The sequence below is a fragment of the Homalodisca vitripennis genome, chromosome 6, assembly GCF_021130785.1.
Source record: "Homalodisca vitripennis isolate AUS2020 chromosome 6, UT_GWSS_2.1, whole genome shotgun sequence".
Taxonomy (NCBI): Eukaryota; Metazoa; Arthropoda; class Insecta; order Hemiptera; family Cicadellidae; genus Homalodisca; species Homalodisca vitripennis.
This window is the reverse complement of record NC_060212.1, coordinates 36268132-36295604: the sequence shown is the minus strand read 5'-3', so window position 1 is coordinate 36295604 and position 27473 is coordinate 36268132. Positions and strand designations below refer to the sequence as shown.

At 33.2% G+C, this 27473-nt stretch overlaps 1 protein-coding gene across 2 annotated transcripts; it reads right to left on the bottom strand.

Annotated features, from left to right (window-relative positions):
* Window positions 1–993: 993 nt before the first annotated feature.
* LOC124364291 (CCAAT/enhancer-binding protein zeta-like) lies at window positions 994–27473 on the bottom strand. 2 transcript variants are annotated; one of them, XM_046819646.1, is made up of 15 exons: window positions 27152–27473; window positions 25567–25675; window positions 24883–25071; window positions 23414–23697; window positions 20953–21098; window positions 19764–19899; window positions 15759–15952; window positions 13772–13919; window positions 12328–12504; window positions 11086–11344; window positions 9173–9416; window positions 6810–7039; window positions 5463–5695; window positions 3232–3373; window positions 994–1201 (listed from the first exon to the last, which is right to left on the bottom strand). In XM_046819646.1, the coding sequence occupies exons 1-15, from the start codon at window positions 27281–27283 to the stop codon at window positions 1077–1079; spliced, it is 2748 nt and encodes a 915-aa protein (XP_046675602.1). In that variant the 5' UTR covers window positions 27284–27473; the 3' UTR covers window positions 994–1076. The 2 variants fall into 2 exon arrangements, with proteins under 2 accessions (XP_046675602.1, XP_046675604.1); XM_046819648.1 differs by having other exon boundaries at window positions 5463–5692.

The window sequence follows — 27473 nt, the reverse complement described above, 5'->3', positions numbered from 1 at the left end:
ATATAAACAAAGTGAATAAACGAAAAAGAGAGTACTTAACACATTCACGACCATGGCTTATTTCAGACTTTTTATTTGCGGTTGAATTGTTCAATAATAATGGCAAAAAACCGTAATCATGTTTTTTATGTTAAACTGTGAACGATTGTGTGTACCTGATGGGGTGCACATCGTCGTGAAGGTGTTAATTGTGAGTAAATAAAAAATTAAGGGAATTGCTAAATTGAAATGAAAATATTTGAACATAAATGAGTTTGGAAAACTTTTTTGTCTACAATCTGCAATATATCTAACCACAAAAAAATGAAATAATAAATACTTTGATTGGTTAAATAACATCAGTTGAGTGAACCAGCTGTTTGTCACAACTATGAACTTTTTTTTTTAGCTTCAGCTATGTAGGCTTCGACGTTCACTGGTTTATCTTGTCTATACATGATTGGCCCTCCCCGGGATTTGAACCCGTGATCTCTCAGTTAGAGAGCCGAGACTATAACCATTAGTCTACAGAGGAGGACTATGAACATATAAATGTGTAAAGGAATATTACAACTGTTCAGAGAGTTTATGATATATGTATATTGAACATTCCTTCTGTTCATTAGTGCTTAACTATTTACCATAATTAATTAACAACATAACAAAAACTATAAGATATATTAAAAGCCCGATATCGGGTGCTTGTCAGTTTTGGAGTTAGTGGTACTTATATGGCCATACAAATTTTCAAGGGTTAAGTGGTACTTATATTATTGTAATGAGAACTTTTTAAGGGTTAATTAGTACTTATGTGGTCATGATATCTCTTCCAGGGTTAAGTGGTACTTGTATTGTCATGAGAACTTTACAAGGGTTAAGTAGAAGTAGTTCTTACGGAGTCATGAGAATTTTTCAAGGATTAAGCAGTACTTTATGTGGTAATGAAAACTTTCGAAGGGTTAAGTGGTACTTATTTGGTTATGAAAACTTTTCGAGGATGTAAATAATACAACATTTACAGTATTTATTTTATTTTACGATAACAAAAACAATAGATAAAAAAGTGTGTACAGGAGCACTTAGAAAAAAATGTGTGGTTAATATTTTTTCCTCTTTGCTTTGTTGAATGATGGTTTTCCTCCTCCTTTGTTAAATTGTTTCCTCTTGCCTCCTCCGTGGGCCCAATGGTTCCTCTTCGCTTCCCACTCCAGTTGTTTTAGTGCTGAAAGTACGTAAAGTCAAATATGAATTGTGTAATTCTTCAGAAAACACACAGAAAGTGCATGTAAACATGATAAATCCACGTTACCTTTTGAAAAAGTATACATTTTTTATATTGTGATTGTTTACGGGAATTAAATGTGGATTGGCTGATTAAAAAATATCCCAATAATAATGGAGTTAAAGTATAAATTTCATTCCTTGGTTTCAGTAGAAGCCATCTCTTTAAATTTGTTTCCAAAAAGTATCGTATCATGTTGCAACAGATTAGCTCATGTAAAATGAACTTATAGAGATGGAACGGTTCTTAGTATTTTGGTACTAGAAGTTCTCAGCTGTATATTCTAAGAACCGGAGAAAGCCACTTTTTTATTAGAAAACTGGCAATTCACAGATCTGATCTGAGGTATTTATAGCCACTTAGAGGCGCTATAGTGGTCAAGTACAAAACCAATTGGGGAAGGAGGCTCTGAATTAACACGGATATTGTGGATTGACATTACTTGTGACAGTTGTAATAATCTAAAATTAAAGTTATTTGTAATTTAAATTCTATTCTGTTAAGTGAATGAGTGCACTATTGTATTTTATTTTTTAATAAAAACTGCCTTTTGACTGAATTTATAATCTGGAATATCACACTTCCAATGGTTTATAACACAAACTTTATTTAATTGCAATGCTATTAAAAATTACTTTTATAAAAATGAATACTCTGTTGAAATTAGAGTCCATCCTACCTTCCAAAGACAACATGCTGTTTGTATTATAATCACATGACATAAAGGCTTTCATTAACACGTGATAACCTATTCCATTATTTTACAAAATCAATGTTTTCCAATTACAAATCTTAGTGCATTATGCAGTTGCTAATTTTAAACCGTAATAATTTTATTACGTAGTTTGATGTCTATTGTGTTGTTAGTAACACGATTCTCTAAAAACCTGCCCAGGCTAAAGTCAAGAGATTCACACAAAACTTTCTAAATTCTATAAAATTGTACTTATATGTAATTCATTGTTTTGTATGTAAATACACAGTTTTAAAATATAATAAAAGGTGATGGTTTGCTTCCTTTGCATAAAAAAACTGATGACAAATTTTTACTTTTCAAAAATGCGATATCAAATTGTTTTGTATACTTATACTATTAAAATTGTATAATTTATGTATTTGTATAATAATTTAAAAAAATATATTAATTTCTACATTACAATAAAAATTAAAACACTCAAATTTCGGCAATGTAAGTATCTTTTTTATATCTTAAAGTAGTTTCTCAGTTATAATAATAAAAACCACTAAAAACGTTCAGCAAACTTGTATTACATGTTTTGTTGGACAAGAGGTTGTTAGGAAAATACCTGGAAGGGAAAACCATAAAACCAAAGTGAACCAGTTAGTAATGTTTTCTTCTTTTTTGCAAAAGTCCAAACACAGTATTTTTGGCCTATATTCTTCCACATTTATATTACATTGACTTTCAAAGTAACAAAATCCAATGTACAGCTGCTATGAAACTTTCCATGAATGTACATTACATTCTAGAATGTTTTCGATGTTCTCAAAAGGAACTGCAATAAGAGTGATTGTGTCTAAATGGGGTTTGCTCATTCTGTGACTCCATACAGATTTATTAACATATTCACAGCTGAAATGCGCCAATTGCTTTATTTCAAGGCTTGCACTGTTAATAGTGATTTGTTTTCATGAACTAAAAGTATTGTAAATGTAAAAAAAAAAAAAAAAATTTACAATGCTTAGTTAAATTGTGTCTGATAAAACATATTGAAGGTTTGTTATGTGCACAAAGAACATTTTAAATTAATTTACATACATTTATATTCCTTTTTATAATGCAAACTTTTTTAAATTTTAAAACAATGTAATAACTTCTGCATCCCTAGAAAAAAGAAAGTACAGGATGATCTGTAATAAATTATGATTTGTTATGAATAATTGAAAACACAACTAAATACGGTATTCGCAAACAATTTTTAGCGATCTTACGAAAGATTTATACAAACCTGCGTTATCCTTGTTTGAGACATCGTGAGCAGTTCCAACCTTCAGACGAGAGGCTCCCGTCTCCTCCAGCATTTCAGCGAACTTCTCCGCCGGTGCAAACATCGTGTGAATTCCCCCCTTGCTGCTCTTCGGGAACTTGTTCTAAAGAAATAAGTGAGTTAAAGAAGACCAATAGTGAAATAAAATTATTGTTACTTTCATTAAGGTTTCACAATACAGTTAACGTTTATATACAAATATATTCAACTTTATTTGGGTACTGCACAATTTGTACTTTAAGTGTCTTTTCTTTATATATAATTGTTAGTGTTCAAGCAGATAAGCATTATAAATAAATAATTGATTTCATTTTAGATAGGCTTATTTAAATTTGTATGAATATAAATGTTGTAAGCATTTGATTTATTATGATACACTTTCTTATGCTTTACAATGTTTTATATGTTTATTAATTATTGAGGATTTCTGTAATTTGGTATAACTTTGATTAGGAGATTTCATTTTTTATAATCAACTCTTAACTAATTTACTTAATTTTGTAGAACTAATATTTCAAGATTCTACAAATCTGTTGATGTTTAACCCTTTGACTGACTAGTAATCTTTTAAGGGATTCGGAAGCACCTTCCTCATACCATGAATAATGTCAATAAATCGTGAAACGGAAAAAGTCTGATACTGACACTGAATTGGATACTGAGTAAACCAGTCATTTAAACAACAGGTAGAACATTTTTCAAGGGATTATATTGAAAAGCGTGTGCCACGGTATGATAAGTGCCTTAATTTTAATGATGATTCTGTAGAAAGTAGTTTAACAGTGTACCTGTCAAATTTTTACAATAAAACTTGGTTTTAAATGAAACTGAAAGGAAATTAGGTGGTAGTGTGGAAGGTAAGGCACCATGTGTATATATAAATAATGAAGTGTGTACTATTTAGTTACTATTTCTGATATTTTATGTAATATTTATTTAACTTAACACGTTCGCTGCGGGCCACTGTCCGGACAGTCCCGTGACCCTCGCCAAAACTGCGAGGCACTGTCCGGACTGTGCCGATACGCACAATGCATTGCTTATTCGTTTCGCTTGTCACGTGCTGCAATCTTGCAGGAATTGTCGGAAACTTTTCAAGCTTGTTCTAGATGAAGTATACTTACTTTCTGATACGTCAGTTTGTCCTGGAAATGCGGACCTACTGTCCCGACAGTGCCAGCGAAACAGCTGAAATTTCACATGTTTATTGCTATTATGAACCAGTAGGAAAAAAATAAAACACGTGTTCCTAATTTCTTTTCCCTTGTGTTAATGTTTTCGTGAGTAGACGTATCAGCAGCTAGGCTTATTTAAAAATTGGATAGGTTATTACTACTAAATTAAAAGTAAGGTAATCTTTTACCGGTATTGCGATTTTATCTATATGTGTGGTGTCAACTTTTTTCTTGTACATAGTATACACATATTTTGCTTTTTTGTATACAGTATGTAGGCTATTGTCTCATTAGTAAATTCATTCAAACGATACTTTTATTTGTTTTACTGTGCGGACAGCACGCGGGCGGCGATCTGCACCGCGGGCTCTGTGGGTGTTTTACGCTATGTGCGGGACTACTGTCCGGACAGTAGCGTTGTCTAGCAACGGAACCTGATGCATATCAAAGTCGATTGAAGTATTCTTGATACTTTTGGACATCACACAACACATTTGGTTAGTTATAGTTAAATTTTATATATCCCGTCATATGTTAACATAAATGATGCCATGCCAAAAATGCGGGCCACTGTCCGGACAGTCCCGATGATTACGAACGCATAAGAACGTAATATAATCGAATATCATTATTTTATAGCGCATCAAACCAAAATAACGCCAATTCAACGAAAATCGCAAGTTTGAATTTTGCCGCATATCGGGTACATCATTGGCCGCTCTTGCCGCAGCGAACGTGTTAATTAGGCAACTTTACCCAAAATAATATTTTTGGAAAAAACCAAAATTAGCAATGTAATTGTTGTGAGTTCACTGTAGCAAAAGTAGATAAACAGTGATGGTTCTATTGACTGTGGCATTGATGTTAAATCTTCAAACAACTCTACTAAATTTACGTATTGCTTATAAAACTTAAACACACAATAGCTATGTATCAGGTAAATGGAAAATAGAGGCTACTTTACAGCTAATTATTCAAGGACCATTATTAATTCATAATTGAATAAAAAGGACTAACTTTCTTTGATTTGGATGTCTTCATTTCTTCTTCAAAATCATCATCTTCATCTTCACTTCCCAGATTATCCAAGTCAATGTCGCCATCAAAGTCTTCACCTTCTTCTCCGAAATCAATAGCTTCTGCTTCACTACCCTCTTCGTCCTCCAAGTCAGTCAATTCTTCATCCTCATCCTCATCAACGTCATCATTATCTTCACTGAAATCTTCTTCATCATCACTCTCAGGCTCTGCTGCAAATAAAAAATAAAATGTAAAAAATGAAAAAAAAACAGGGCAAATGGATTGTGTTATGCTCAGTTTTTGTTAAATTTTAACTTTAATTTTGGTGAACTACTTATCTATTATTTCCTACATGATCAACATTGTGCAAGTGGTTGAACTGCTGGAGAATGATGAACGTATGAATGAGGCAATACACAAATCCTGACAACCACCAGCAGCTCCAAATGATCAAACTTTATGATCAGGGTCTAATTTTACAATTAATGCAGTAACTTCACGATTGGTGTGTAATTTTATTACTGAGATTGAACTTATAAGGGCTTAAAATCACAATCAGTGTGATTATTACATCACGAATTCTTGAAGAGACACACTGGTAGCTTAATTGGGCTTAACTGATCATACCAACCAACAATGTGCTTCTCACTAGACAAAGGAAGTACATTGTCATTCAGGTCCGAATAAACCAAGCAGTTTTAGAGACAAACAGTAGGCTACCATTAAGTATCTTGGCATAGACCTTGTCACAAAACTTAAGTTTATGGAGCAAGTTTCGATGTAACAAAAACTGTGACGGCTGCTTGTGTAACTACTATTAGTTAAAAATCTAATTTTATAAAGTTAACTTTTTTCATTTTGATACTACTAAAGGATGTATATTGTATAAACACATTTTTTGGAAATATTTTAGTATTTCAATATATGAACATTTATGTAGGTATCTAATAATAAATAAATATACCTACTTGTTACAACTTAACTTATCAAGTATAATTTAATCATATATATATTTTTTTTTTCTTTGTTTTTTTTTATATTGAGTAGTTGAAGTCTTTTTCAATGTAAATAAAATGACTACTTAATGTAATTGTACAATGAAAACAAAGTGCTAATGGATATTTGAATCTATCAGGAGAGGTCAGGAGCTAAAATATTAATGGGCAATGTGTTACAGCATATATCAAATTTATATGCAATTCTTCAAATTATTCATTTGGTTTTATAACTCTTATCTGTACCTGAATATAATAATCAGTTCTATTCCATCATCTTCCAATTCCATAAATTGTTGAAACATACACTGAGGTGTAAAACTAAAAACAAAATAATATGAGTTCTCACCTTGTTGGGTTTTGGATTTCTTCTTATTGGATTTCAGCCTGTCGCCCACATCATCTGCAAAGTCAAGATCATCGTCTACTTTGCCCACCATCTTGTCCAACATATCGTTGAACTCCTCACTGGCTACGCTTTCCACATCACTTTCAGCATCTTCTTCTTCTTCGTCCTTTTCTTTCTTCACCTCTTTCACAGGTTTTTCCTTAACACCTGACTTCTTTGTTTGCAAATACCTTGAAAAGGAAAGAATACCGGGTCTCAGAATCAGAATCGTACAATGGTAATAGAAACAGAAGATTGAAGAAATGCCTATATAAAGAAATTAAACAAATTTCCTGTAGTTACAAATGAAAAATTCATGATTAAAGACATTTGAAATTCATTCGGAACCTTAACACATTTTCTAACGCATAGATAATATAAATAAGAGTTCAACCTCAAACAATATTATCCTCAGTGATACAATGCACATTATTTGTAGAGGTGCTTAAGACTGCAGTGTATGTTCTTACACAACTTATAAGTCCTTTAGTGCTGCACTGCCATATGAGATAGTAAGTTTTTGCATAAAATGCGGGAATTGCTATAAAGTGGTATATGAATGATACAAATTTGTACTGAATACGAACAGTGGTATATTAATCGATTCTTTGATAAACACTCATTATTGATAATGGATGATTAGAAAGGATAACAGGATTTAGGACATTTGGCATCATTGTAAGTTACAAAAACTGAAACACCACATTTCAAGAACTGCTATCTGTCTTCCTCATGTGTAAAAAAATGACAAAGGTTTAGCGAGCATAAAAAATAATAAATCGACAAAATATGGTGAAAATAATGGCGATGAACATGTTAAAGGTAGCAACAGAAGAGTTTACGTTAAAAATATACAATATATGTACCAGAAAACCCAGCACTTAAGAGATGCAAAAGTAAAACACTACAACACAATAAAAAAATACTGATGCACCCATCATGGCAAGGTAAATGAAGACTAAACAAGAAATTGCATAGGCAGTCTTACATCATGACAACCAGGCAGATAAATAAACAAAATACAGGATAGGCAAGGATTGGGTGGTAATGGGCAAATGGTTTATAAAATCATTACAAAATTAAGGCACTAAAAACAGCCAGCTTGGTCCCATTTTACAAAACTGCACCGTATTTGTTTTATTTCTGGCTTTGTACAGGCGAATTTATGAGTTATTACGAAGTTGATAACAATTTGATCGATGTCAAAAAAACAAAATCAAAGACGACTTTATAACTCTATGTTCTCCCCAGAGCGGTTCACTTCTGGCTCGTTTTGTACCTTCTAGTTGAACCTACATGGGTACAGCCAAACCTGATACTCAGATCACTTACACCTGGGCAACCCAAATTCCAGGAGTGGCACATCACTAACCGTAAATGTCCAGATATAGTGGCAAAAGGATAGATCAATAGTTCAAGTTTAATGTGGAGGATGACTATTGGAATAGGTGTGGCTCTTTCAGTGTTAAAGCTTTTCTAGTCTAAACATGAGGGAGTACTATCCTTTGTCCGCTTTGACTGGAAAGAGACTAGAACAGAGAAAGCCTCTCTTTCTTCCATGGTCACATGACTGAAATATAGTGTCCACTATCTCTCATCATGAAGGATGGAACAAAGTATCTCGAAAGGAGATGGTCCTTTCTCCTATCCTGAATATCCAGTCACTTCAAAAGCAGTGCTAAGAACCTTTCAGAACTAAGTGAAATAAGATTACAATCTTGTAAAGACCTAACTTTGTCTCTAAAAGTAAATCTATTTCTATTTTGTTGTTTATATTATCATTATGCTAATTTTAACAAATGTGTAGCAACTTTTTATTATGTGGAGCAGTCTGTTGGATAAAAAACGTAAAATAATTATAATACTGTAACAATAAATAAAAATAATTTTGAAAAAAAAAAACAAAAACAAGGTGCAGTAAAAAGAATTATAATAAATGGAAAAGAACGACATACATATTTTTTATAACTATAAAATGTTGCTTATTTATGTAATAGATAATATGTAAAACTTTCATACATATATAATACAATAGTACAATGTTAAAAAAATATGTACCTAAGCATTTTCAAACACTTATAGATAAAAGAGAAATTGTTACTTGCAGTTCTCAGCAAACGATACTTAACAAGTTTTAGTGGTATATAACAGCTTTATAAAAACGGCTGGAAAATATGTATAGATACTCTAGCGCACACCAAATTTTGGGGAGTAAAGATTAAATTTATTCTATCTGAGTTCGGATTAAGTGTTAAGATCCATGAGACCCTGACTACGTCTGTTAAACTTTATAAAATCTTCCATCATTCCACACCTATGCTTACCTGTATAAGAAGAGCTCGTCGACGGGCACCTTGTCTTCGCCTCGCTGCAGGAATGTGTCACTAGTGACGGCCAGTGTCCGGGGGCCCGACGCTGTGTAGAGCCGTCGCTGCGCCAAGCATGGGTCTGGCCCCTTGTCCACCGAGTCGGCTGATAGCTGTTTCGGGTTCTTGAATACAAACCGTTCCAGAAACCGCAGAAGCGTGAAGTCTTGCAGCGGATCGCCTGAGTATTTTATGTGCTGTTCTGAAATTAAATGCACATAGCACTTAATAAATATTTCCTTATGTATTCATAAAATCTTAAGTAAAAAAGTTTAATTAGTTTGTTTTGATGGGATAATTAGCTTCTTTTACGATGTATTGTTATAAACACGAATGGCAATGTTGGATATTATATAATTCACCTAAAATATAGAACATATAATTATTATACTTTACTTTGTGAAAACATAGTAACAATTTATCAAACCAGTACAGATCAATTAAAATTTTTAATACCACATTGTACAACTAACTTAGAATGTTTATTTCATATTGAACTAAAACTCTCAATTAAACGGACATTGGCTTTGATACGTATAAAAGTACAAAAACAATATTTTTAGCCTAGACATGTGACATTCTTCCAACAATGCTAGTATATTTGAAGAAATTGAGAATTACTTGTAGTTTTCCTGATGAATAAGGAAGGTAAATCATCAATTTAGTTTAAATTTTGAATAACATAATAAAGCTCAAATCTTCTTGCCAAAAAGAATTCAACCGTACCGATTACTGACTGTGCCTTAGCAAAGCCTATCACTCTAGGGGCTAGAAGAATTTCATATCTATCTATTTGGACGATATCTAGAAAACAAACTGATGTATAGACTTGAGAATTTGCATGAATCTTAATTTCTATATAAATAGGCAACACTGAGTTTGATGGGGGTTCATGTCACTCTATGGGATTTGGCAAAGCGTTAACGAATATTTTTACATCGATCTTATGGGGAACCGTGATAGTAAAATATATATATGGTAAGGCATACTCCTAGATTGTATATTTTAAGGCAGGGGTGCCCAACCGTTTTTACCCAAGGGCCACATTGTAAACCCTTTATGGCCAGGCGGGCCAACATCCCAGGGGATTTGGAACCCCAAACAAAACGCATTGCCCGGGGTTTGTTCCAGAAATGCTGTGCAAAATATGAGTTTTCAGGTTATTTGGCCCTTGTTTCCTGATTATTGTAATTTCTTATTATTTATTAGTTGTTAGGTAAAGGTTTATAATGTTTTTAGGTTCTTTTAGTAGAAATAAATATAAACCCAGACTTTTGGATGTTTGATCTAATTCTGAGGGAACAATAAAAAAATTAACCAATAAATTGAATACATTGATTTAAATTAATCCTACTAGGATACTAGGACATACAAATTACGTGGCGAGTGGTGACCTTGAGTTGGGTAGGGGTTGCGTCGCCGCACCGCGCGCTGTGCAGTGCTTTACGCGCGCTCTATTCGCCAGCCGGTAGCCACCACCGTAGTCAGTGAAATCTGTCTGCAACTACTTTACTTCTTTCAACACTCATACTCCACCAAATGAATACGGCTCGTTCTACGTGAAATCGGCTGGACTGCTTGGTTCTCAAAATTTGTATTTATTTAATATTTCAAATGCTTGTAAACAAATTTGGTTGTTTTGGCAACAAGGCGGGCCACATAAAACTGACTCGCGGGCCGTAGGTTGGGCAGCCCTGTTTTAAGGTATTCCAATAATGTTTTCACATAAAAAAACCATTATGAATTAAAAAAGATTTATTAGTACTCTTAAAGACTTTCATCAGAGCAAATATATTTAATGACTATGGAGGAGGATTTTCATCTTTTTCCAGTTGAAGTATTGTTAAGGCCCTGCCTCAGTGGTCACTTACTGTCAAGGATGTTTCGGGCGAAGAGAGCCACAGTGGGGTGGAAGTGGGTGGAGAGCACAGTCAACTCTTCGTAGGCCGCATGTTCTCCTCTCGCATGGGCCGGGTTGCGTGCCCGACTGTCGTACACCTTGAGCTCCACCTTGGATGCTGCGTTCTGACAGTGGAACCAGCCTGGCTTCAGCTTTGGCTTCTCTTCTGGCTTCATATCCACGTCACTGTCGTCCTTTCCATTTGCTTCAGCTTCCTTTACGAGCTCCACCTGATATTTTCACTCTTTTAATACAAAATGGTCGATCTTTGAGAAAAGAACAGAACAGTTTGTTGTAACTAATTTTCTTCTGGCATACGATTTAATTTTTGGTGTCTTCAATAAATTTCAAGAGCAAAATATTCTTTAAACATTATTGTATTTACCACTAAATAGAATTGTTGCCAAATATCATTTAATAATTTACGTGAAAAATTGCTGCAGCATTCCGGAATAATAATAAATTCTATTTGAATTCGGGTTTAGATAGATAATTAAAATTCAATGACCTTTTGATAAACAATTTTTTAAAGAGGTGCTGCTTGTAAAATTTAGTTTTTAATGTCTTTATAACATTAACGTGTTTTATTAAAAATTATGAAAAATACTCATTTTTTTAAAATGTATACAAAAATCATGAGTTACTGGTATTAAAAATCCTAAAAATATGTAAAAAATTTAGTAATTTAAAAAGTTAATTGGGCCTACACTATGAATTTTATCTCAACCAAATCGTCCATGGTAGACCAGAAGATAGTTTATATCCTTCATATTGTGGACACAAATTTCAAAAGAGATGTTGTTTGTGCTACTTTATTAGGCATCCAATTAACTGTAAATTATAAAAATTTCGTTTGAAAAAACATGTTTTTTGGTATTAGAACTTAAAACAAAATTTTCACATAAAGTATAATTTTCAGTAAAAATATTAAAAAATTCTGACCAAAACCATTCTTACTTCCCATATCCTTTATATAGAGAGGCAGTAAGAGATGCTTTGTAGAAACATTATAAATTATTTATCTTAAAACTAACATCCATTGAGGACAGAAGAAAAAACAAGTGTGTATGTTAAATCCATTATGTAAACAAATAATAAGCTGTGTAAATTACTAATATTTTTCTGAAGATTAGTATTCTAAATAATACTAATATTATTTAGTATTTACCAAAAATAATAATCGCAAGTGATTTATTGTAAAGTGTACACTCACATCAAGAGGAGCATCCTTGTAATTTTCCTCATCATCTGCATCATTATTGTCGTTACTCTCCTCAAACATCTGCTGCTTGTGGGTGATCAGCGCTAACAGCTGACTCCTCTTGGCAATCAGCTGAGAGATGAGGTACAACAGTCCACAGGCCAGCTGAGAAGGGCAGTTCAGACATACCTAGTGGCATAAAATAAACTGAGAAGGTGGATCCAATAAATAAAAAGTTTTTTATTAAATTATTATGGTGATATGTGACAAGAGTGTAATTACATGAGTAGTATATGCCAGTTTTATCTTCATCCTTGATGAGTGTTGTAGATGGAATTGATTTCTTTTCCTCTATTCATCTTCTAGTCTGTTCATGCTCGGATATCTCGTGCAGTATGATCTCTTGCATGTTGAGAGTTTCTATAGTCACTATTCTTAGTGTTATAAAAGTTTGAAACTAAAAAGTAGACCAGACTGTCATGGTTCAAGATCTGCAAGAGCTATGATTAGTTAGTATTTTCTGTCGTTGTTTCTAATTTTACTATGAAGATTCTTTTTTTACCTGATGTAAGATTCTACCAAAGCAAAAAATGCTATTTTTCTTGCTAAAAGGCTGCCTCTCTGTTTGATCTTTAGCACAAAGTAAATTCTTGAGTTATTTTTTTTATACGTTGTTTCCAGGAAACATAGTCCAGTGTAAGCCTGAGAAATTTTATTTGTTTTCCCTCCAGCATGACAGACGTCCCAGGCATTTCTTGCCATTTATTTTCCAGGACTGTAGAGTTTTATTCATAGCTGTTGTGTATGTTAAAAGTCTACTTGTGGGGATGGTTTTTAGTATAATTGCTCTATTGTCCCCATATGTTACTGATGGTGTTTAGATTCTGTAATAAAACATTATTACTAGCAGTATCAATAACACCGGTCCCAAGATGGTTCTCTAAGTAATACCATGGTAAGTAGTGGAAAGATGAGTGCTAGAGGTGCTGTTTCAGTTGGTGTTTTGCTGCGATTCTAAAACTTGCACACATCCTTGTAGATGGCTCATGAAGCAGTCTTTTGACAAGTATCTCGATTCTAGTGTTTTAAGTTATTTTGAAATCAATTCAAGTCTCAGGAAGTTAAAAGCTTTGCTGCAATCTGATTTTTAAAGCTGTTCTTTATTAATTTGATCTGTGTTGTACTCAACTAGATTTGCAATAGCAAAAATTGTTGATTTGCCTCTTAAAAATCAATTTAAGTTTTCCATTTTATAATTTACCAATACGGAAATTACAAAACCAATTTTATAATATTGCAACATCACTTCTATACAACTAATGTAACTTAACACAGTACGCATAACGCTGACATAAGTGTAAGTGGTAGTTACATTTACATGTTAAACTAATGTAAATCTTTGTAGAACACGTCACTTTTTACTACACAAAGTTAAAAAAAGAAGGGTTGTCAGTACCTGAAGTAACCGTTTGATGAAGACTCTAACCCTGTTCGTGTTGGTATCCTGCCGCATAGCTTTGTATACCAGGTTGATAAACATAGCTTGGTGTGCTGACGTGGCCAAGTGTGGGTCCAACAGTTTCTTGTACAGAGCACAGTAGAATCTGGGTCAACAATTTAAATATTGCTGTAAAGTGTATAATAAAAAATGTATAATAAAAAGCCTTCTGTATTGAAAATTGTAGATTACAACAACATTGATCTCCTTAGTTAAGTAACACTTAAGTATATAAAATGTTCTACAATTTGAGATTAATCCCCCTCCCCCCAAAAAAAAACATGTTATTTTGTACTTTGGTATAATCCAAAGACCATCCTGTCCCTATCTACTATTTGTCATCAGGTAGGGAAATAAATATGTATGTATTATAAATAGAGTAAAGTTTATAAAGTGCTAGATTGTCCAACGTAATCTGATGTCGGCAAAATTGGACGATCTAGGACGTGATCTGAGGTCGGAAAAGTACCAATTGGAAATTCTACTCACCGTCAGTGTGGGCTTCCATCCCACATCACATTTTTGGTGAAAATGGGAAAAAACATCCCTTGAGATAGTACCTAAATTCAAATTTATGGTAGCCTAAACTAAACCTACTTAAATCGTATCACAATAAATAGTGATAGGGGCAGAGTGGCCTCTGGATAATATCAAAGTACCATTTTTGGTTATTTATAACTGAAATGGTAATTATAAAAAAATTAATTAATATTCAAATAACATCAACAATACATGCTATTATGATTTAGATCTGTAACTGTTCAATAAAGGTGTCTTTATAAATGTTCCAGGTATAGTATGTTGTTTACAATAAAGTTTTGTAATTAAATACAAATTTTACAATAACGAAATTGGTTAAAAAATAAATAGTTTTATTATTATTATTATTGAGAAAACACGGTATTTATGATTGCTTATGATTGGGAGAACACCAATTAAAAAGACTCACAAAATTTGTTGCTGGAAGTGGGAATAGTTGGTGAATGAATGGATGTAGGTACGTTTGCAAAATTGTATGTTTGATTGAGATTTCTTGTGGTGTGTTTGACAAAAAATTTTAGCAAGTAAAAAGCAAAAATTTGACATTTTCCATACGTTGTATAATGTTCTGGCAATAAAAATCTGATTTAATTTGATTTGATTAGATTTACACAATAAATTGGACATTTAATATTGGCAGTAAAAAACACAAACATTGCATTAAGTAAGGGTATTTATGTATGTTTTATCAGACCTCAACTGATAGTTTGTACCAAAACTCTCTAAAACCCTATAATAACTGTGTGATCCTTTAAAACATCAGCCTTTTCTCAGTATTTCCACTATATCTTCCATAGAAGTTCCATGCACTTATGATAATTTTGACGGAGATCCTTTTTAAACTAAGGAGTTAAAAATACAAAACGATCTCTAACTTCAGCGTGGTTCCATATTTAAACCTTTTGAAGGCCTAGCTATAAATTCAATTTTACTTCAAAATACCCCAGCCATTAAATCAAGTTTAGTTACCAAAAAGGCCAGCCTCAAAATGGCACTATTGGCAGACTCTTCAATGATTTTTGTTTGACTTTAATATTATTTTTAAAAGCATAGCAATATTTAAACAAATAATGAAACTTATTTTTTAATTTCAATGTATATTAGTATTTTAAAAAATTTTTTTTATTAAAAGTAAGGGAATAATGTAATAAAATGAAGGGTGCAGATATATCGGCACGGTGCCATTTTAGAACGGATTTTGCCATGCCGAGATCTCGGCTCACGGCCATTTCAGAAATATAATTCCAAAGCCAGTATATCGGTCTATGGCTGTCAAAGGTTTAAAAATGATATATCATGATATGAATATAGTATTTCACAATCAATGTGCCACTATCTGATTCTGTCAAGACCCCACGTGCCAAATTAACCGGTGGCAAAATCCGGTTTAAAGCTACAGACCAACCTGTCAGTAGAGTTCCCAACTATCTGGTACAGCAGACACAGGGTCTGGACACTGATGTTGAAGGTAGACACATGTACCAGCTTGTACAGAGTGTCCACGTGCTCACTCAGTTCGTGCCGCTCAAGCCGAGCGAATGGGTACGCTCGGTTCACGCCCATCAGTAGAGCCCCCATCATGCGCGAGTCTATGTCTCCCTGGAACCGTCCAATTTACTTAACCTTGTTCCATATAAAACTAAGTGGAATGTTTTAGGAACTTTAATTTTTAGCTCATCTCAATTGTTACAAGTTAAGATTGGGTCTGCTCAATGGTCTATAGATTGAAGGCCGAAGACCGGTTTATGACATCACTCATGTCAGTTTAAAATTATGTACAGTGTTTAACAGTTTTGTTCAAATGGAATTGTTAAAATTATAAAAATGTGTATCACTATAAAACACCTGGCACCAGAAGTATGTTTGGTCCTTTCAACATGAGTGTAGTAAGGAGGGGATTACTTTATTTAGGCTACATTTTGTATATTTTGAAATAAAACAGGAACAATGCACTTCCTCAGCTGTTTTTTTAACCGTATGGTAGCTGTTTCACCAGTTATCTGGCAATCATTTATCTTTAGACAGTTGTGTTTATGTTGAATTTAATTTGTCATGGGTTGTTTTAATTAAAACAATGCTAAGTACAATACTTTTTATGAATAGATGATTTAACCCTTTGAGTGCTACAATAATGATCTTTAACCACCAAAAGTTTGTGGAAGAAATGCCATGGTAGCTATTTTTCCAAAACATATTGTTGAGGTTATAATATTCAGTACTATTTTTTCAATGTTGTATGCTATCTATGGTTAATCCAACATTGCTTAAAAACAATTATACACTGGTATCCATGAACAGAAATATAAAAAACAATTGGAGCCATTCATACTGATGAACATAGACTCCATGGACACATCAAGACGCCAATGGCCAATGGCGCTGTGTAGTGGGTACAACGGTACAATCGCAAGATAACCGGATCAAGCAACGTCGAGCGTGGCTGCTGCTTGGATAGGTGACCGCTGAGAGATCCAGTCCTTGCAAGCAGCCTGCCTGCCCGACCATTGGTGGTGGTTCGGAAGTCACCTTTAAGCCGTTGGTCCCCAGGATATGTTAGAGACGGCTTCTTAGCCCTAACTTCGCCTGGTAAAAATAAGACATCTTTACTTTACTTTAAGACGCGTAAACGCTGATTGCTTGTAGTTGTAGAGCAATCAGCTTGGAACACCGGAGTGGACACACATGCGCAGTTGTTCTTAACTTGTTGCAACTAAGGAAAAATTACACATCCAATCACATACAGTTTGAATTGGCAGTTTGCACGGCGATAGACCAGTATGAAAAGGTTTTTACGTTGATTGGCTGAGCATGAGCGAAGTCTATAACTCAAGGTGCTGGAAAAAATTTCATTTTTGTCTGTCTCTCCACACGATATTTAAAAAAAGAACTGATCTGTAGACTTTAAAGTTTATATGAAGCTTCATTTCTATATAGGTAACATTTGACGATCATGCATGTCACCACATGGGATTTGCCTGAGCATTAGCGAATATTTTTACACTGGACTTATGGGTACCCATAATTCCCGCGAAAATAGCAGCATAAGTAAATTTTTAAACAATCATATGGGAGTGTCATTTTTATTCCTAGAGTAAAAAGAACGTATAATTGAGTGAGGAGTCAATGTTCAAAGTCTTTGGCGAGATTTGATGTCTGTGTACTCTTGTGTTGTAGCACCCTAGCTCAATAGAATTTTTATTATTATGTTATGAAACCTATCGTAATGAACAAAATGTACCATTTGACAAGATGTATCGAGAAAGATTTCTTAACTGGGCATTAAATTTTTGTATGAAACTTCATTTCCAGATATACAAGAATGAGTTCTAGGCTGACACAGAACTTCTCTTTTGTCTGATCAGGCTCCTCTCCCCCCAGAGGATATAAAAATTTATTTTCAGTATGATCTGTTGCCATGACATTTCGAGAATGACGAGAAGTTTTTTAAAGTTTGCAAGTAACCTCAGTGAAGTCTATTACATGACACATTGTGTAGTGTACTCCTATCTTGTTTTATACTCTATGACTGCTGAAAACAACTTAGCTATGACAATAAATAGTTATTTTTCTTCTTAGTATTCTTTGATTGAATTGTTCTTCACAATTTATAGTGTCTGTCTTGTAAACTTTTATTCTAAAAAAAATGTAATTGTTCATAGATAGCCAGACAACTTATTTTAAATAGTACTAAAATAATTGTCAATATCATCTCTAAATAGAATAAACATTTAAAATATAAAACTATATTTCTAACATAAAACTGAAATATACAATATTGTAACATAAAATTAAATTTAGTAAAAAATTGCTAAATGAAATGAAATGAAATGAAATGAAAATTCTCTTTATTTTTTCAGGCGAAGTTAGGACTACATAGTCCTTTCTTACACTTAACCTGATTATTAGTATATGTAAGTACAAGCCATTTGTAATCTTCAAAATAAAAACAAATCTCTTAACAAAAACAAAATTGCACTCTTAAATTTATACTGTGTATAAAATTAATACTTGATTACAAAATAATATTGATGATACTTTTAAACAAAAATTTAGTCAAAATATACAACATTACAATATTAAAACATTATATTTTTATTAAAATTATTTACTTACACTCACACATTCATTCATTCTGTCTGCAACAAATCATGACTAGCAATCCTCGGGCACCACGGCCGCGGACATCCGCTGCAAAAGATACAACTTAACAGCCGAAGCAAACCGATCCCGGCTCTCCAAGGATTTTAAAGGATCTGGAAGAGAATTCCACAAACGGCAAGCAGACACTACAAATGATTTATTAAAGACAGTCGTTCTGTGGTGGGGGATTCGCAACGTCGACGAGCCAGTGCGGGTGTTCCTTACGCCTTCTTCAATAGCAATGAACTTAAAATCGTTTGTAAAGTATTTTGGAAACCCGGTTTTAAGGATAGAAAAAAGTAAAATTAGGATTCGGAAAGCTCTTAGATCTTGCAATTTTAACGTTGACATTAGTACATAATAAGGTGAGATATGCTCATCTCGCTTTAAATTAAACAAAAATCTTAAACAATAATTTTGGATTTTCTGCAATCTATTATTCAAAACCACAGTCATGTCATTAACCACGGCACAACAGTAGAGGAAGTGGGGAAATACGAGTGATTTAATTAGTAAAAGCTTTATGTGGTGCGGTAGAAATCGTTGCATTCTTTTCAGCGTATGCACTGCTGCAAATACCTTTTTACAGGTATCTACAACGTAGTCGGTCCAGTCCAGTGTTTTCGTAATTGTCAATCCCAAACTTCTGACACTACTACAGTATGCTACAGCCTCTCCGTTTACCAATATTTCACGTACATTGTTAAAGTCAATTGTATTCAAAAGTCTAAAATGCCCAATTATTATGGGTTTAGTTTTGTCCGAGTTGAGTTTCAGTCCGTGCTTTTCAGTCCAAAGTACAATCTGTTGAATGTCCAAGTTAATGTTTTCAATAGTTTGGTTAATGTTACTAACACTGCAGTGAGCATATATCTGTAAGTCATCAGCATAAGAGTGAAACTTCGTATGTGTCAGTACCTTGCTTATATCGTTAACATATAGTGAAAAAAGTAAAGGGCCAAGAATGGATCCTTGTGGAACACCACACGTAACAGGCTTCCAGTCAGATCTAATGTCATCAACCATAACACACTGCTGTCTTCCACCTAGACAAGATCCCATCCATGTAAGAACCTCGGTGGAAAATCCTATATGTCTCAATTTTTCTACTATGACGTGTATGACGTGTACGACTGAGTAAGAAAAGGCACATTAAACGCAAATGGCACCGCTGTTTCAAAACAATTATTTTTTAATCATAAAGAAAGAAGAAAACAACAACAATTACATCAAAGTAAGAAAAATGCAAAACAATTAATTAGACAATTACCTTTTTTATGTTTGCCTTGAAAAATGAGAAATATATAGATATAATGTTCTCTGCCAATTCTGTATCATCGCTGGAGAACAAGTATTGTGACAAGAAACATATGGCGTAGTATTGTGACCTAGATCCAACGTTGGGCCTGAAACACACAAACATACCTTTTATTTGACAACGGTCAATTTAAAATAAACGTATGAAGTAGTTTTTGATAAATTTATGCAACGTGCACTGGAGGATATCTAAGTAATTTCCACTTAATAACATCTCTTGGAAGAACTGAAACTGATTTTCAGCCATAATTATTCTGTGTTTATCAATAATTGAAAACACGCAAGTTGGATGATTTCCAAAAAAAAAAGAAAATTATTCCAAGAAATCTTGTGAGGTTTTCCAAGGACCAATTGTATCTATTTCAGTGGATTTCAGAGGTTTGTTAGTGCCTAAACATACGGAATCACTACTACAAGCCAGGAACTAAATGACAACCAATAATGGGTCGGCACAGGAGAGTGAACACAAAAAAGCTAACTTCTTCACTGTTTCTTCAGCTAAGGAGATTATGGAGACTGTTTTATGAGTGTTTTAAGAAATAATATCCTAATCTAATTTATTTAAATTTAAATAGTGCAAAACAGGCTTACAGTAACCATTTATGATTATTATAGGACAAATTGAGATAAACGTTGCAAAAAAAGTCCATAGCTGATGAACAAGACAGTTAATTTATACCTAACAAACAAACCAGCTTTTGGAGTTTTGGATGTAAAATAGAAAAAAGACAAAGATCTAACATTACAAAAATCTTCCCTGGTGGGATAGAATTGAAACACTGTCCATTAGATGTTGGAGAGTTCTATATATTTAGCACTCTCTTATTATCACCTATCCCCAAATATTACAAAATCATTGAATTTTAATAAGTTTCTTAAAAAAAATATATATATATTGTGGAAACAAATTGTATGAAATATTTTTGCAAATAATGTAAACAAACAGTCATGATCCAATATGGCTAAAAATTTGATACATTTTACATCAAAACTATAACTTATCAACCAGTTTCTTTACAGTTTCTTTAGTTCCTACAATCCTACCTTGAGTTTTCTGTAAATATTTTACAAAATAATAAAAATAAATATGCTTTAATGCTTTTACAGTGAATCTACAGAATCCACATTTCTGGCACATATACCTGAAGAGAAAACGTTCAATTTCATTGGCAACGACTTGTTTCATGACGGGATGAACTCTCAACAGTTGGGTGAGAGAATAAATGACCTTGGACACTACTTTCTGGTTAGGGTCCCCCAGTTTGTTCACAAGATTCTTCAGCAAAACCTAAAAAACACACATTTTGTAAGTCAGTTACGTCAGTCTTAAATCATTGTGTATAACTAATAAATATGAGAAATGTGTGATTTTTGGACTGAACATCATGTCATTATCACTCAACTAACCCAATCTTATGAGGATTTATACAAATTTGTTAATCTAAGGTCTGAATCATGGACATATTACAAGGGGGGGGGATGAGGGGGCTCAAACTCCCCCTGAAATTTTGACACTCAAAGATTAAAATTACTGTTGCTTTCTGTCTTTAAGATATGACGTAAATTAGTTCAGCGAAATTCCAACAATTCCTAAATGTTTTATTATACTAATGAGGGTACCATGACAAACATTTAAAAAGTCTTGCTGAGATCCATAAAAATACCTGCAGCGTGGTTGCCTTGATTTACAACATCTAAAATTAACTCTACAAACTTTAACATACAGTGATGACAGTTTTACCCGATCTAAACCCATTCGGCAGGGGTGTTCAATAGTATATTGAACCCTAGTTCTAATGACCAATGTTCTATCTTGTTTTCAAAACATTTTATTGTTCTACTGAGCTTCATGAGATACATATAATATCACCTAGTGAAAGAAATGCCATATTCAATTCTTTACACCATATATTAGTTGGCACTTCAAATTGTGAGCAACTTTGTATAAATTGGTGTATAAAATCGAAATATTAACTCTATAGATGAGCCGCTTTGAAAGCGACCTGTTAAATGAACAGTGTGGGGGGGGGGAAGTGAGAGAGATGTGGAGAGGGAGAAGAAGCACAGATTCACTTCCCCTTCTACATTCCTTACCAACCACTCCTCAGTCGCCACTTTACCACTTGTAAGTTATGTTACATAACAGCTGTTTTACAAACCCAGTAATAATAACAACAGCTTTTAACAACAAACATTTGTTAACCCTTCGTACGCGTTTAAGCAGTATATATCGCCGATCGTAATTTCCCCGTAGCGCGCTAAGCGGTATAATTCGCGGTATCTCTTAACAACGTATTATATACATTTAAGTTCCACGAAATGCCGTCAGAATGTGCATGAGTGCTTCTTTTGTATTCCATTGTGATATTGGTGGAGCGTGACACATCAGAAAAGCTGTCGTCAGTCACAACATCTGATTTTTGTTGGCCGTGACCGCATGCGCGCGCACTCGGCCTGCCGTCTCTACGCTCAGGAGCGGGTAAACTCGCTCGTGAAAACAACAGCTGAACGTGCATTGTTTGTTTAGTAACCTAACATACTGCAACGTCTATTGTACTTAGTGATTATTTACTTTGGTTTTGTGAGTGTACAAATTGAAAATTACAAAAAAACCAATGAGCCACATAGCTTTCAGAAAGAGCTTGGTAAGATCTTTAGTAGCTGAAAAGATGAGAATTAAGCCAAATAGAAGACGTGGACGGCCTTCCCAAGGACCTCATGACATAAGTTTGGATGGAAAGACTCACTTTATGAAAAAAAAAATGAACAGCTAGGCGAGTCGTGTGTTTGAAGAGAGGACTGAGGAAAGAAACCATTTATCTGTGCAAGACATGCGATGCCAAGCCTGCTCTCCATCCGGATGACTATTTTGAAGTCTACCACACTCAAGCTCAATTCTAACTGTGCAATTTTCTAACTGTTTTTTGCCTTCTAATTTAATTTTTAACAGTGAACCAAATCCATATTATTTTGTTTTAAACTAATATGTATCAAGTCTTCAAAAAATTGAAATTACTTGAAAACTTTTATCATGTATTTATGAAAATAGTAAGAATAATTTTTTAACATAACATGTGTTTTTATATATTATTTAACCAATATATTCAATAAAAAAATAAACTTTAGAAAAAATAAAAAATAATAAAAAAAATTAATTAAGTGTAACAGTAGCTTTTCCTACTCATTATTTAGCGTACCAAGGGTTAAAATACTTCTTAATTGCACTAAAATATAAAATAGATGTAGCAGACTATTCTTAACATAAATAATAATAATTGTTATTCTATAACAACGAGAATAACAAAACACGGCATGATGCTCCAAAACACCAACGCAGGGAAGTAAAGCACTTGATCTCCACTTTTGTTTTGTAAAGGAAATAGATCGAGCAGTGAAAGAGGGAGTAGTGGTGGTAGGTGTGGTCGAGCTCCTGCTCCTCCCTCTCCCTATGCGCAAGAAATCTTCGAGCATGTCACTTTCAAAGCAGCTCATCTATAGTTCTGGTTTTAATAAGACTTGATTATAAAAGAATTCTGACTTCCTCTTTATGTTCACGAAACTGGTGTGAGAAGGAGATGTAATCAAAGGAGATAATGGTCTCACCACTTCCTGTTCGGGGTTTCTCGACAGCAGCTTGTACATGGCGGTGACTGCTTTCTCACGATGAGCGTCCACAGTGTCCTTGCTGACAATGTCCAGGGAGTGCACAAACTGAGCGTACAAGTTCTTGAGGTGGTCCTCAAACACCCAGTATGAGAGGTACTTCTTCCTGGACATGGCATTGCCAGACGTCAACTCCTGGAGCATGGACAACGGGTGCTGTTCAAACTTGAGCAGTTTCCGACCAGGTCTCAACAGGTCTGAGTGGAATAGTTCTGTCAGGGTTTCTGCAAAAAAGGAAAGAAATGGTAAGTTGAATCAGTAAACGACATTTACAATCAGTGTAGTTGAGTGCTTTATGTTAGAATTAATTTAATTTGGCCCAAGCAGATTGCAGGTTTAATAAAAAAAACTTCCTTTCTTACAGAGAAGTGATGCATATTTTTCTACCCTATATAGAATATCATACATTTTGCACATAAAGACACAAAGGAAAGATAATTAGTATGAGTCAAATTTACTACCCTTATGACATTAAGTTGAAATTACTAGTAAACAATGGAATTACTAAAAATTAGATATCTTAAATTATACTTTTGTTGGTTACCTGACCGATTAACTCCCTAATTGTACGTTTTGGCTAACTTGATTATTTAAACTAGATTTATATTATTTAACACTATTGATTTATTACAAATGCAAATACAAAAGAACAATAATTTTAAAAAATAGAAAAACATGAATAAACAGTAACAACTAAATAATATATTAATAATTATAGCTAAAATGGATTAAACTGAAAAGGAGAGTTTAATTTATCATTGCATCATTCTATTTCTTTGTCAGTTTTATTTTGATTTAAGTATACCCTAGAGCAAACCTGTAAAGTAACATATGTATAAGTCAGTGCTGTGCATCACAAACTTTCTCTGTCCTATAGATGGGAATTGTCTGACAAAAACACATAAAAAAACCTAAAAGAAGAGGATAGATTCCATTATCAAAACATAATGTTCTATCCTTGTACACATAACAGTGGCAAATGTCTGAAATGTTAATTTGTTTTCATTAACAGACATTAAGCGGAATAAGATATTGTATCTATTGTACAGTAACGGTTTTTTCTTCACATTCACAAACCACCTCCTTAAGTTTTGCAACTTACCTGGCACTCTGTGTTTATATGACAAGTACAAGATTTTCAGAAAAAATATTTTTTATGAAAAAAATTTTTCTGTTAAGTCTGCAATGTTTATTTAGTTTTATTTTTGCCTTGTAAAAAGTCAATCTGAGTTAATAATGGAAAGATTGTAATCAATGTAATTATGTCTATAACTTAACAGTAAGCACTAAACTTGTATTGAAAACATTAAAAAAGTTTTTTTCAAAAGTTACGTGCGTAAAAACTAGTATAGTTTGGTTTCTAATAAAATAACTTACAGGTTCTTATCAATCGTAATATGAAAACTTACCCATAACAGTCATACATTCCTTCTTTTTAGAAACTTTGACCATGTTGACAAGATTCCGCAATGCAGACAGATTGTACACTGGCGCATCTTGGATGATGACGATGTATGCGGCGACCCTGTCCGATGCTGTTCCCTTGGACATGACCGTTCGCAACCAAGCTTTGTCATGGTTTCCACTGCGGCCTGCCTCTGCAACAGGACAAAACATTTAATTTTCTGAATAATATTTAGTAGATTTATTTTGATTTTCAAAAGTTAGCCTATTTTAAAATATCTTAACTCTGTAAAAGAAGGAGTCATTAGTTTTTGGTTTAACAGCTATATTAAATTCAATTAAATTATTGCCGTTAAATAACATATAAGTTACAATAGACTTTGTCACATAAGTCAATTAAATGGTAGCAGAATGACATAAATAAAATAGTAGACATCCAACTTTAGTGTAAATTTGATGTTGTAAGATAATTTGTTGTTTATCAAATGTGTTTAAATCTAAATATAACAATTAACAGAGTATAACAATGAACAAATGTAACAATTAACAAACATAACAATTAATAAAATTAACAATCAACAAATATAACAAATAATAAAAAATTACAAAATATAAATTATGAAATCAAAGAACAACTTGTACATTTTTAACTTTATTACCAAACAAATTGTTTGAAAGAACATACTTACTCTTATTATACATTTCCTCCTCTCTTTTCAACACCATCTCTGCTTCTGATCTCAGTGCAACTATTTGAGACTCTTCACATTCTGGGAATTCAACCGGTTCTTTAGGGAACTGCAAAACCATAAATGGTTGGTTTAAAATATACACTACAGAAATATTAAAACACTTTTTACACACTGAAATTTTAAGAGCAGAATATTACAGTTCAATAGCAAATTTACATAGGGACAAAGAGTTGTTTTGGTCATGTGAAAACTTTTATGACAGAAATAAAAAGTATATTATTGGAGTGTTTGTTTTTAATTTATATATATTGTGAAAGACTTGTTAGATCATTTTAGGTAACATGGCAGGGTAGACTTTAATAAGCGGTCTACACTCATTCGATTGCAATTATCGAATGGTTTTATTGTTTTTATCCGAAGGAATAATTCGATATTAGAATTTATTTAGCTTAGCATATGACTTCAACTTACTAGTTATAGTAATTTTTATGTAAACAATAAACCGCAAGAAGTAGATAATACTTCTAAACTTTGAAAATAGCAATGAGTATGAGGAAAATATGTGAGATATTTCTCACAAGTGACTGTTGAAGTGGCTTCAACATGTGGATTTGGCTCCTAGTAACCCAGAGGCGGAATTCTTTCCTCCATTTCACAAAAACCAGTTACTCGTTGATATAAAGCTGGGCAAGTTGTAATATTTTAAGGTTTCTTGGGTAGGGTACGATAAGCGGACCCGTTTTTTTATATCGAATAATGTACTCATCGATACCTAATATTCGCATCTCAAATCCTAGACTATTAATCGATATAAAGTATCTATAGTCCTCAATAACAATCATATTTTTTAAATTAAAATATGAATTTAATATTTACAGTGATCAAACAAATTATTATAACCAAAATTAGGAAAACTGAAGACGACCATATTTGCTCCTCTCACAGTTACAGTTGTTTCTTTCTCACAAAATTTCACATAATGGGTTTTTGTGGTACGTGTCCAACATGTTGAAGTCACGAAAAACATGGCTTATCATCTTTCAAAGCAATGTCGTGTAGTTTTCTAAAATTGACTGCCATTTTTTTAATAATCAAATGTTACTTATATGAAATTGAAATATTACATTACGAGTATTATTTGAAAGTGTTTAAAACTAAAGGTATAGATTATTTAAGTTAATTGTTCAAAATAATTAATCAGTATCGATTTATTATATCGATGGTTACTTATTAAGTAATATCGCTTGCCAATTTCGATATAAAAAAACCGAGTCCGCTTATCGTACCCTTACCCGGTTTCTTTGATATCTAAGTCTAGGCCATAGTTGGTTTTGTTGTTTTATAATGTAATTGTTAAATTTATGTTTTAAAAATTGTAATGTATGATATTTTTCTTGTTACGGTTATTTATAACTCTGTAGCCAATAAGATTTTTATATATCGAAATTGGATAGTATATATCGAATTGTTCGATAGTAGCAATCGAATAATGAGTGTAGACCTCTTATTAATGTCTCCCCAACATGGCTAAGTAAATATTATCACAACTCTAAACAAATATGATTCCATGTTGTACACATACCTCTTCATACCACTTGGGATTAGTAGGTTCCATATATGAAGTCTCTGTATTTTCTTCATCTTCATGAATTGTATTTTCATTTTTGTTAACTTTTTTGTACAAATATTTGTTTCTCTTTTTTACCTCTTTCATTATTACAGCTGCAGGTAATATTACAAACACTAGAACTTAAACACTGTATTTTAAAATATAATTTTAAAACGATTTCACTAAATTTCTCTGAAATAAATTATTAATACATTTACATTGTCTCAGACTACTTAACCTCAAACGAACAACAACGCGAGAGAGTCCCCACACACAACCACTCCACGCCTTTTGA